Source organism: Amblyraja radiata, chromosome 1, assembly GCF_010909765.2.
Source record: "Amblyraja radiata isolate CabotCenter1 chromosome 1, sAmbRad1.1.pri, whole genome shotgun sequence".
In the NCBI taxonomy this organism is placed as follows: Eukaryota; Metazoa; Chordata; class Chondrichthyes; order Rajiformes; family Rajidae; genus Amblyraja; species Amblyraja radiata.
Window position 1 is genome coordinate 74,957,673 of NC_045956.1, and position 12,820 is coordinate 74,970,492.

At 45.7% G+C, this 12,820-nt stretch overlaps 1 protein-coding gene across 1 annotated transcript in view; it reads right to left on the minus strand.

The window, feature by feature from the left end:
• The window catches only part of LOC116979537 (transmembrane protein 144-like), a 76,836-nt gene that overhangs the window by 18,961 nt on the left and 45,055 nt on the right, over positions 1 to 12,820 (minus strand). Inside the window, exons 5-6 of the mRNA XM_033031127.1 lie at positions 3,905 to 4,020; positions 1,280 to 1,319 (exon numbers count right to left, since the gene is read on the minus strand). Coding sequence (XP_032887018.1) covers positions 1,280 to 1,319; positions 3,905 to 4,020 — 156 coding nt within the window. The remainder of the gene's footprint in view (positions 1 to 1,279; positions 1,320 to 3,904; positions 4,021 to 12,820) is intronic.

Here is a 12,820-nt window from a genome sequence, read left to right on the forward strand (position 1 = left end):
GTTTTGTCAAGAATTTTCTCATGCTGCAAGATCAGTTAAAGCACACCATCATATTGAAGCCAAATTAATCATAGCATATACAAGGTAATTAAAAAATAAAAAGTCATAAAATGTCACATTAATCCTTCCAATGATGCAATGATTCAGATCTCCATCTCCTGTGCTGAAGTTTTAATCGTCTATTAAAAACACGGAAAAATAAGACTGATCTCAATGATAATAGATGTTCTGCGTGTCATATTGTACAGGCACGATCAGGTACAGGTACAGGTACAATGAAAATCTTGCTTGCAAGTAGCATCACAGGCACATAGACTCCGACAACACGCAATAGTATAAATTATACAAAAATGATGCATAAATTCTTCATGATAATGAAAAGAAAAAGACTGCAATAAAAAGGACCTTGGGACAAAAATATACAATTAGAAAACAAGTCCATGATGGTGCAAGAAGTGGTCTGCAGTGTTCCATTATTGAGGTAGAATTAGGGTGGTGTAGAACCTATGGTTGTGGGAAAAGTAGATGTTCCTGAATGTCCTGCTGGAATGTGGGATTAGGCTAGGTAGCTCTTTATCGACCTTCACACCCAAAATAGGGCAAATAGCCATCTGTAATTATTCAATGATTTTATGATACGATGATTCAAGAGGATTCTCATTTGCCTCCATTAATAAATATTGTATTTTCTGTCCTGAAAAGATGGCGCCTGGAATGTACGGGGGTGAGTAGATACCCACCAAGGTTGTGTCTTTATATGTAAAACACTGTAAACCCAGTTCATCCATTCCAACATTTACTTTCCCTTTAATTTTGTCGCTCTTCTAAGGTACACACAAATCAATGTGTTTCTATCTGTTCTTCCAAGTACTTTCTTCCCATCCACCTTACATTTACACTTAAACCTCCCCCTCATCCACAAGACAAGAGACATCTATTGTCCTACTTTCGAAGAGCAATAATAAGTTCAGGTAACCAAAAGACTAGAGTTTTCTTACAAAAAGGGCCTCTAATCTGTTCACCCTCTATCCTGCAATGTTGTTAATGTCTGACTATTGGTATCCTAGTTGATTTCTGAACTAAACCATTAAATCTGTGTCAACCTATCCCAAGTTTATGCTGCACGACAACATCCATTAGACATTGCACTGGGACTGTCCAACGATAGTTAATTTGTCAGTCAGTATTTATATGAAAGAATAATGCCTTTGAATTATTGTTTTATAACTGTATTAGGCTGAACTATAAAGTGCTCTTAATGTGGACTTTGTTTACTTACACCAATTTCTTTTGTGGGGGGTTGAGTTTATCAGTCCAGCAAGTGTCTCCTTGTTTTGTCGAAGTCTCCTATTAGGATGAAAACTGGTTTAAAAAAAAGCTAATGGTAATCTTGAAGATTTCCTACCATTCTCTTTACAATATTTTCAGATAAAATTCATGTTTCTCTGCAATTGGAGAATACTGAAGGGAAGTACGTTATTGTATTAAACTAAACAAAATAAGTCTTCTATGTTTTGGACTAAAATTCAAAATGACAGGATTAGTTGTGAGATGTATCATTGTTCTGCAACAATGCAGCTGTGAATTCCAGGCAACCGGTAGATCACAACATTTTCACTAATGCTTTTGGTGGACTGAAGACAATAGTGCGTCCAGCTTTTAATGTGTCAAATGCTCCAGTTTGGTCAAAGCCACTATTTAATTACTGAGTATGAAAATGTACAATTTCCATTCAACACGTCTTAAATATCCCCAGCATTGTAGAGATGGCAGCTAAGTGCGGAAGGGGATTCCTTTCAACAAGTACATCTGTCAGGTGCAATGGCATCTCTCTACATGTCATTTCAGAAGGTAGCAGCGACATACTGTTTGCATTTAGTTTTGTCACTCATTAAATCATACAGTATGAAAATAGGCTCTTAGAGTCTGCGTCAATTATCAAGCACTCGAGCAAATCCTACATTTTATTCTCTACACACTCCCATCAACTACCCCCCATGTCAAGATTTTATCACTCATCTACAGAGTAAGAACCATTTGATGTGGAGAATTTACCTACCAACCCACACATATTTGGGATGTTGGAGGAAATTGGAACGGTCAGAGGAAGCCTACATGGAGAAAGGGAAATCACAAACTCCACATGGACAGCACCGGATGTTAGGATTGAATTGGAGCATTGGAGCATTGGAGCTCTGAGGTAGTGGTTCTATTACTTTTGTCACTATAATATCTTCTGTTGTGCAGACAGTTCAGTCATGAACCTGTAGTATTTAGGTTTCTATCTAGCTGTCGCCTTGTACGGAGTTCTAGGAATAAGGTGGCTGCTGAGAAGAGGTGCCAGTGTGAAAACAATGGATGCCAATGGAATGAGGGCCTGAGAAAAAGTATTTTGAGGACATCAAATCTATTTAATTTAAAGGAAAATCCTAGGAGAAGCAACTTAAGCAGCGCAAGTAAAGTAAGAGCACCGGTTTAAACATTTGGGAAGATTTCGGATGTTTTGAATGTCATGAAAACACGGAGTAATACAATGAGGGTGCTTAAACCAATAAAATAGTTGGCATACACTGAAGCTGTAGCATGCTTACATGTGCTCAGAGACCAAAGTCCAAACCATTGTTGATTCACTTACAAAAAAAATTGAGAGGAGGGGCCTGCTATCAAGAGCGGAACTCGCTATCAAAACATGGACGTGACGGGGGACACAATTATTTGGTGGACACGCATGCATGCGCACACTCACACACGCACACATGCGCGCAAGGCTTCAGAGGCTCAATCCAGCGCTAAATGCAGCTCAACTCTGCCTGTCTCACCGGATTAACCTACAGCTCTGTCTGGACTGACGGGATACCAGCGCTGCTTCTCCGCGCTGGCCATATTTTCCGCAAGCCCAGGAAGGGTTGTAAGCTCACCTGGCGGGACAGGCAGAGTTAGCTGGTTTAGCGCTGTTTCTCTGCGTTGGCCCGTCTGACCGCCACCCAAAGATCCTATAGCGGAGGACTCTACTCGGGTGGGGACGGGACAGCGCCGGAGACCCGGTCGGGATCGATCCTGGCTGCGGATGAAGCGCAGGTCTGTGCCACGTCTCCCTCCTCCAATCACCGTGCTCGATCCTCAGTCCCATCCCACCTCCCCCCCCCCCACTCCTCCCTCCTCCAATCATTGCGCTGAATCATGTCCCGCCCCCATTGCCTGTTGACCGATGTCTCTCTCCTCCAATTGGCGCCCTCGATCATCAGTCCCACCCCCACTGTCTCGCGGAAAGCGGAGATTTCACCGGGTTTTTAAATCCGGATTACAAAAACTTGGGGGGGATGTCCCCCACCTCTGAAAACATGAAGGGGACGTGTCCCCTCTGGCCCCCCCCGGGTTTTCCGCCCCTGCCTGCTATACAAAACCAACAAGTCAAAAGTCATCATCAATCTACCCTAGCTGCACAACACTGCTTGTTGATGATTAGAGGTCATAGGAGGACCTTGAACAATGTGAGCTGCTTCCGTCTTCAGAGTCAGCTCTTTGCAAAGGCAGACATTGCGGATGGAGGTCAGCAACGCCTTCAATATGCCAGCACAATCTTTAGTTGGTTTAGGAATATAATGTTGAACGGGATGGAGGGTGTTGGGCAAAACACCCCCTGAACAACCTCCCCTCCTCCCAGGCCCACACGACCATCCGATGGGGATGGAGAGATGGGCATTGGAATCTTTCCTGTTAAAAAAAGGCCATGAACTGGACTGTGACAGTGGGGCATTATCCAATCTTACTGGAAATGTTTAAAAAAATGGTTTCTTGGTTTAATACTTTATGAACTTTAATTTAAGATGCTGAAAAAACGTGCTGCTATTTATTTCCCAAACCTGTAAGGCTACCACTTCCTTGTCTTTGTCCTTTTCCATTTCCTTGTCCTTTTCCATTTCCTTGTCCTTTTCCATTTCCTTGTCCTGTATTAAGGGGGATGTTTCTTCTTGTGGTGGTTCTTTATTCTCGGTTTTCACAAATATAAGAATCCCAGCACTGCAAAAGAACAACAAAATTCTTTAACTGAATGCATGGATAGATTTTGACCCCCAATGTTGCAATGAGAATAACAATGACACCCATCATAATCGTATTTAATTATACAAATCAGCAGGCAAATTTCAGATCAACATAAAATTAAAACACAGAAGGTTAGCACATTCCTTTCCAATCTGCCTTGAACTATACTCTAGCAATGTTCTACCAGTAAATAACCAGTAAATCAGATTCTGCATTCAAATATATATAAAAAGTGACATTGTTACTTACAGATAGCGATTAGAAAGGGTGTGTGTAGTAATCTGCCATTGTCCATTCATGAATGCAGGGGCGGAAATCCCAGGGGAGCCAGGGGGGGCGCCCCCCTATTTTGAGAGGTGGGGGACGATCCCCCCCCCCCCCCCATTTTTTAAAAATCGGGATTTTAAAACACAGTGAAATCTCCGCTGTCCGCGAGACAAACCGGAGGTGGGACAGCTGATCGAGGGCGCCGATTGGACGAGAGAGACGTCGGTCAGCAGGCAATGGGAGGCAGGACATGATGAATCAGCGCGGTGATTGGAGGAGGGAGGTGTCGGTCAGAGGTGCAAGTAGGTGGGGGGTGGGACTGAGGATAGAGCGCGGTGATTGGAGGAGGGTGACGTGCCAAAACACTCTCGACAGCCCTGGACACAGACCTGCGCCTCATCCGCAGCCAGGATCGATCCCGGTCTCCTGTGCTGCAATCATTGCCGAACCACCACTGGGCCATCCCCGTCCCCACTCGAGTGCCCCCCCCCCCCGGGAGTGGCCAGAGACATCAGGAGTCAGACGGGAGCTGTGCCCCCCGGCCCACAGCCAGCGCAGAGAAGCTGCGCTAAACCCAGCTCCACTCTGCCTGTCCCGCCAGGTTAACCTACAGCCCTGCCTGGACTTGCGGGAAATATGGCCCAGGTTTACAGCCAGTGCGGAGAAGCAGCGCTGGTGTCCCATCAGTCCAGGCAGGGCTGTAGGCTAACCCGGCGAGCAGGCAGATTTGAGCTGCATTTAACGCTGGATTGAGCCTCGTGTGTGTGTGTGCGTGTGCATACGCGCGGGGCCGCCCATATATTATGTCCCCCCTGTCCCCCAGTCCCCTGCATATTTTGATAGCGATTTACATGCCTGCTTTGATGAGTGTGATTTTTTAAATTGTGTAATAAGTTCATATTAAATTCATATATAAAGAAATGGTGGTTTTCCCGGTAATTGCAGTCCTGGCCTTTTGGAAACTTTATTTTCAAGGCCAGCAGATAGAAAATATCTCAAGGGATTGTTACATTTTATCCCCTTTTCAATAAATATTCCTCTATGATGACAGTGAATGTATTTCAAAGTGCCTTATTGGTTAAAACATACAGGTAGTTCTGCTATAACATGATAGTTATAGATGGATGAACTGAGGCTACAGACAGCAGCTAACAACGCCGTAAAGGACAGCTGCATTCTGTTGATCACGGAGACCTGGCTTCATTCATTCATTCATTCCGGACTCTGCTATCGAGCTAGCAGGTTACACCGCACAGCGTCATGACAGGACAAGAGACTCCGGTAAGAGCAGAGGAGGAGGGCTCTGTGTGTACGTGAACAACAACTGGTGTACTAACACAGTGATTGTAGACAGTCACTGCTCCCCGGACTTGTCGTCATGATAACTGCTGTGTACATACCACCGGATGCTAATGCTAACTCGGCTATCGGACATTTGTATGGTAGCACTAGCAGTCAACAGAGCACATATCCTGACGCTGTTCACATCATAGCAGGGGACTTTAATCACGCGAACTTGAAGGCAATGCACCCCAAATTCTACCAGCATGTTAAATGTGCTACAAGAGGAGCTAACACACTGGACAAGGTCTACTCCAACATCAAGCTGGGCTACAGGGCTAGACCACTACCACACCTGGGCCAGTCTGACCATATGTCCCTGCTTTTAATTCCTGCATAAGCCACCCTCAGGAAAACTGCTCCTACCATCACAAAGACCATCACAACCTGGCCTGATGGTGCCTCTCAGCAGCTGCAGGACTGCTTCGACAGGACCAACTCGGATGTGTTTGAACACCAGGACCTGGAGGTGTTCACAGACAGTGTACTGTGTTACATTCAAAACTGCATGGACACGGTCACAGTGGACAAACGCATCCGGGTCTACCCCAACCAGAAGCCCTGGATGACCCGGGAGGTCCAGCGGCTGTTAAAAGAGAGAAACACCGCTTTTAGGTCTGGCGATAGGGCTTTATCTTGATGCAGGAAGATTGCTCCCGATGTTGGGGAAGTCCAGGACAAGGGGTCACAGCTTAAGGATAAGGGGGAAATCCTTTAAAACCGAGATGAGAAGAACTTATTTCACACAGAGAGTGGTGAATCTCTGGAACTCTCTGCCACAGAGGGTAGTCGAGGCCAGTTCATTGGCTATATTTAAGAGGGAGTTAGATGTGGCCCTTGTGGCTAAAGGGATCAGAGGGTATGGAGAGAAGGCAGGTACGGGATACTGAGTTGGATGATCAGCCATGATCATATTGAATGGCGGTGCAGGCTCGAAGGGCCGAATGGCCTACTCCTGCACCAAATTTCTATGTTTCTATGTTTCTATGTTTATACAGCACGGCCCGAGCTAACCTGAAGAGAGGCATCAGAGAGGCCAAATCAGACTACAGGAGGAGGATAGAGGACCACCTGGACAGTAACAACAGCAGGCAGGTGTGGCAGGGGATCCAGTATCTCACCAACTACAAGACCAACCTTGGAGCTGCTGAAGGTGACACCTCGTTGGCAGAGGAGCTGAACCTCTTCTTTGCTCGCTTTGAAGTGGAGCCACCAGAGACAGCCACATCACACCACATGGTCCACAGCAGCCTAACCCTCAAACTAGAGGAGCAAGAGGTGAGGCGCACGCTGCGGGCCATCAATCCAAGGAAGGCTACTGGACCTGACGGCGTCTCTGGATGCGTGCTGAAGGACTGCGCTGACCAGCTGGCTGGAGTCTGTACGAGGATTTTCAACCAGTCTCTGGCCCAGTCCACTGTTCCACCCTGTCTGAAGTCCTCCACCATAGTCCCCTTGCCCAAAAAAACCCACATTTCCAGCCTCAACGACTACCGGCCAGTTGCACTCACACCAGTGGTGATGAAGTGTTTTGAAAAACTGGTCCGGGGTCACATCACATCACTCCTGCCCCGAAGCTTTGACCCCCACCAGTTTGCGTACAGAGCGAATAGATCTACAGAGGACGCTGTAGCCACAGCTCTCCATGCTGCACTGTCCCACCTGGAGCAACGGGGGAGCTACGTGCGGATGCTCTTTGTGGACTACAGCTCTGCTTTTAATACCATCCTTCCCCACAAACTGGTGGACAAACTGGGGGACCTGGGACTTCCACACTCCACCTGCATGTGGATAAATAGCTTCCTGTCGGGTCGCAGCCAGAGAGTCAGAGTGGGCCATCACACATCCACGGCCCTCAGCCTCAGTGCCGGCTCTCCACAGGGCTGCGTACTGAGCCCCCTGCTCTACACCATCTACACACATGACTGCACCCCCGCCCACCACAGCAACACCATTGTCAAATTCGCGGATGACACCATGGTGGTGGGACTCATCTCTGGGAGGGATGAGTACGCATACAGGGATGAGGCGGAGCAGCTGACAGTGTGGTGTGGAGAAAATAACCTGCTCCTCAACACCTCAAAAACCAAGGAGCTCATAATAGACTACAGGAAGAAGAAAACGGACATTACACCATTAATCATCAGAGGGGACTGTGTGGAGAGGGTGGCGGATTTCCGCTTCCTGGGAATCCATATTGATGAGGACCTGATGTGGAGCGTGAACATCTCTGCGCTGCTGAAAAAGGTCCAGCAGAGACTGCACTTCCTGAGGGTGCTCAGGAAGAACAACATCACTCAGAGACTGCTGCTGTCCTTTTATCGGTGCTCCATAGAGAGCATCCTAACATACTGTGTATGCGTGTGGTACACCAGCTGCACAGCGGCTAAGAGGAAAGCGCTCCAGAGGGCTATTAACAACGCCCAGAAGATTGTCAGCTGCCCTCTCCTCACCTTGGAGGACCTACACAGTTCCCACTGTCTCAAGAAATCCCAGAACATTATAAAGGACATTTCCCACCCCGGACACTCCCTGTTTGAACTGTTGCCGTCAGGCAGACGGTACAGATCAATGAGGACAAGGACAAACAGACTCAAAAACAGTTTTTATCCCACAGCAATAACCACGCTTAATATAGCCACCAAATGAGCGCAGGTGCGCTACATACCAAAGGGATTGTGCAATCGACAGAAGAATGTATGGTTGTGTGTTTATGCTTTTTTTTTCATGTTATTTATTTTAGTTGTTCATTTTAGATATTTCTCTTTTACGTATCGTTAGCTTTTAGATAATGTGTGATTGGTGCACTGACTGGTTGGCATTTTTAATTTTGTTGTACATGTTTACATGTTATAATGACAATAAAGAACCTATCTACCTATCTATCTACCTTATGTTCTTAAAAAACCTCACATAATAGAAAATTGCATTATAAAAACAATTGTTTACATAGAAACATAGAAACATAGAAATTAGGTGCAGGAGTAGGCCATTCGGCCCTTCGAGCCTGCACCGCCATTCAATATGATCATGGCTGATCATCCAACTCAGTATCCCGTACCTGCCTTCTCTCCATACCCTCTGATCCCCTTAGCCACAAGGGCCACATCTAACTCCCTCTTAAATATAGCCAATGAACTGGCCTCGACTACCCTCTGTGGCAGAGAGTTCCAGAGATTCACCACTCTCTGTGTGAAAAAAGTTCTTCTCATCTCGGTTTTAAAGGATTTCCCCCTTATCCTTAAGCTGTGACCCCTTGTCCTGGACTTCCCCAACATCGGGAGCAATCTTCCTGCATCTAGCCTGTCCAACCCCTTAAGAATTTTATAAGTTTCTATAAGATCCCCTCTCAATCTCCTAAATTCTAGAGAGTATAAACCATGTCTATCCAGTCTTTCTTCATAAGACAGTCCTGACATCTCAGGAATCAGTCTGGTGAACCTTCTCTGCACTCCCTCTATGGCAATAATGTCCTTCCTCAGGTTTGGAGACCAAAACTGTACGCAATACTGCAGTTTAGTTAATTAGAAGGGTCTGTACCGAGGTACACTGAAAAGCTTTTTTGTTGCATGCCATCAAGTCAATGAGAAGACTGTGCATGAATGCAATCAAGCCGCCCACAGAGTACAGATGTGGATTGAGAACTGGCTGGCAGACAGGAAGCAAAGAGTAGGAGTAAACGGGTCCTTTTCACAATGGCAGGCAGTGACTAGTGGGGTACTGCAAGATTCAATGCTGGGACCCCAACTATATACAATATATATTAATGACTTGTACGAGGGAATTGAATGCAACATCTCCAAGTTTACGGATGACACGAAGCTGGGGGGTAGTGTTAGCTGTGAGGAGGATGCTAGGAGGATGCAAGGTGACTTGGATAGGTTGGGAGAGTGGGCAAATGCATGGCAGATACAGTATAATATGGATAAATGTGAGGTTATCCACTTTGTTGGCAAGAACAGGAAAGTAGACTATTATCTGAATGGTGGCCAATTAGGAAAAGGGGAGATGCAACGAGATCTGGGTGTCATAGTACACCAGTCATTGAAAGTAGGCATGCAGGTGCAGCAGGCAGTGAAGAAAGCGAATGGTATGTTGGCATTCATAGCAAAAGGATTTGAGTATAGGAGCAGGGAGTTTCTACTGCAGTTGTACAGGGCCTTGGTGAGACCACACCTGGAGTATTGTGTGCAGTTTTAGTCTCCTAATCAGAGGAAATACATTCTTGCCATAGAGGGAGTACAGAGAAGGTTCACCAGACTGATTCCTGGGATGGCAGGACTTTCATATGAAGAAAGACTGGATAGACTCGGCTTGTACTCGCTGGAATTTAGAAGATTGAGGGGGGATCTTATAGAAACGTACAAAATTCTTAAGGGGTTGGACAGGCTAGATGTAGGAAGATGTTGGGGAAGTCCAGAACAAGCGGTCACAGTTTACGGATAAGGGGGAAGTCTTTTAAGACCGAGATGAGAAAAAAAAAATTCACACAGAGACTGGTGAATCTGTGGAATTCTCTGCCACAAAAGGTAGTTGAGGCCAGTTCATTGGCTATATTTAAGAGGGAGTTAGATGTGGCCCTTGTGGCTAAAGGGATCAGGGGGTATGGAGAGAAGGCAGGTACAGGATACTGAGTTAGATGATCAGCCGTGATCATATTGAATGGCGGTGCAGGCTCGAAGGGCCGAATGACCTACTCCTGCACCTATTTTCTATGTTTCTATGTTTTTATGTTTCTACAGATAAAGGATGAAGGGTATATTATTTAGTGCAAGATAAAGTCTGATTAAAGATAGTTCACAGGTCTCCAATGAGTTAGATGGCAGGTCAGGATTGCACTCTAGCTGGTGCGAGAACTCAATCTGTCTGATAACAGCTGGGAAGAAACTGTCACCAAATCTGGAGGTATGCATTTTCAAACTTCTGTACCTCGTGCCTGATGGGAGAGCTGAGAATACGGTATGATTGGGGCAAAACTGGTCCTTGACCATGTTGGTGACCTTGCCAAGGCAGCATGAAGTGTAGATGTAGTCCATGGAAGGGGGATTAGTTTGTGTAATGGTTTGAGCTTCGTCCACAACTCTCTTCAACTTCATGAGCATGAACATTGAATTCTCCCAATTTTGTTAGCCCTTGCTGTCTCCTCCCCTTCCTCAGCCCTCAGGCTGTCTCCTCCCATCCCTCAGCCCTCGGGCTCCTCCTCCTCCTTTTTCCTTTCTTCTCCCGCCATCCCCCATCAGTCTGAAGAAGGGTTTCGGTCCGAATCGTTGCCTATTTCCTTCGCTCCACAGATGCTGCTGCACCCGCTGAGTTTCTCCAGCATTTTTGTGTACCTTCAATTTTCCAGCATTTGCAGTTCCTTCTTAAACACATCTCTTCAACTTCATGCAGTCTCAGTTGGAGTTGTTCCCAAACCATGCTGTGATGCATCCAGATAAAATGCTTTCTGCGGTGCAGCTGCAGAAGTTGGTGAGGGTTGTTGGTGACATACATCAATGGAAAAAGAGGGCAAGGGGCTATAGAGTTTATTTCTCCCAAAGGAATTTCAAAATAAAAGTCTTAATAGATATAATTTATTTTTGTCAAAGAATAATAAAGGCTGCAGAGGTCTCTTGCCCAGAGTAGGTGAACCGAGGACCAGAGGTCATAGGTTTAAGGTGAAGGGGAAAAGATTTAATAGGAATCTGAGGGGTAACTTTTTCATACAAAGGGTGATGGGTGTATAGAACAACAGGTACATGGATTGGACAATTTTGGAGGTATATGGATCAAATGCGGGCAGGTGGGACTAGTGTAGCTGGGACATGTTGGCCAGTGTTGGCAAGTTGGGCCGAAGGGCCTGTTTGCACACTGTATCACCCTATGGCTAAGTCAGATTTCTATCTCACCGCTTGCTACACAGCCAAATCTCACCTCACCTCTCATCCAGCCCTGTGAGAGGGAAGTTCATTTAACACAAATAAAAACATGCATGATTGCTGACGATATATGAGTGGATAGACACAAAATGCTGGAGAAACTCAGCGGGACAGGCAGCATCTCTGGAGAGAAGGAATGGGCGACGTTTCCGGTCAAGACCCTTCGTCAGTCTGATCAATCTCAAAGGAAGGGCAGGCAGGCCTCCTTTAAGGAATATCATGAAAATGATGGGCAGAAGGGTGTTTTTTTCAATCCAAGGACTATCGTGGGTAAAGCGGATCAACTTAGAGTCTCGATCAGTACTCGGGAGAATGATGTTGTGTCCATTACATAGACTTGGTTGTGGGAATGTCACAACTAACAGCTCAATAATCCAGGTTCAAATGTGATAGAAAGTGAGATAAAAGATGTGGAGGAGCTGCTCTACTAATCAGTAAAAATGTCACAGCAGTACTCAGAGAGTTCATCCAGTACTGAGGTGATATAGGTTGACCTCAAAATAAATAAGATGCAAGCACTTTAATGGGATTGCACTACTGGCCTTCCCAATAGCTCCCAAAATGCAAAAGCATTGTTGTTGTGGGTGATTTTCTTTACCAGTACTTTATGTAAAAGGCTTAGATAGGGCAGAATTTGTTTGGTGTATCCAAGGCTTCCTAGACCATTATGTGGATAGCCCAACTCGTGAGGGAACCATACTGGACCTGGTATTGGGAAACGAGCCTGGCCAGGCAACTGGCGTTTCCTTGGAAGAACATTCTGGTGACAATGATCACAACTCCACGAGTTTTAAGATTGTTCTCACAACCAAACGATCAGTGTGGCGATTACTAATATGCAAGAACAGTTTGTGTGTTAAGAGAAGGGAGAGAGAAGATTGCATGGGGCCTTTGCAACTTTTCTAGCCACAGGCGAGATCCTGGAAGACTGAACAGTAGGCAATATCGTTTCTTTGTGTCAAAAGGAAAATAGAAATAATCCAAGGAATTATAGGCTGTTGAATTTTACGTCAAAGGTAGGGAAGCCATTGGAGAGGATCCTTCAGAATAGGATTTACTGCGATTTGGAAGGGAATAGACTAATTGAAGACAGTCAGCATGACTTTGTACTTGGCAGATAATTTCTTGCTTGTTTGTGTTTTGAGGAGCTGACAAAAATGATCAATGAGGGTGGATGGTGTCAAGATGGATTTTATTAAGCCTTTTGATAAACTCCCCCATGGTAGGCTCATTCCGAAGATTAAGATGCA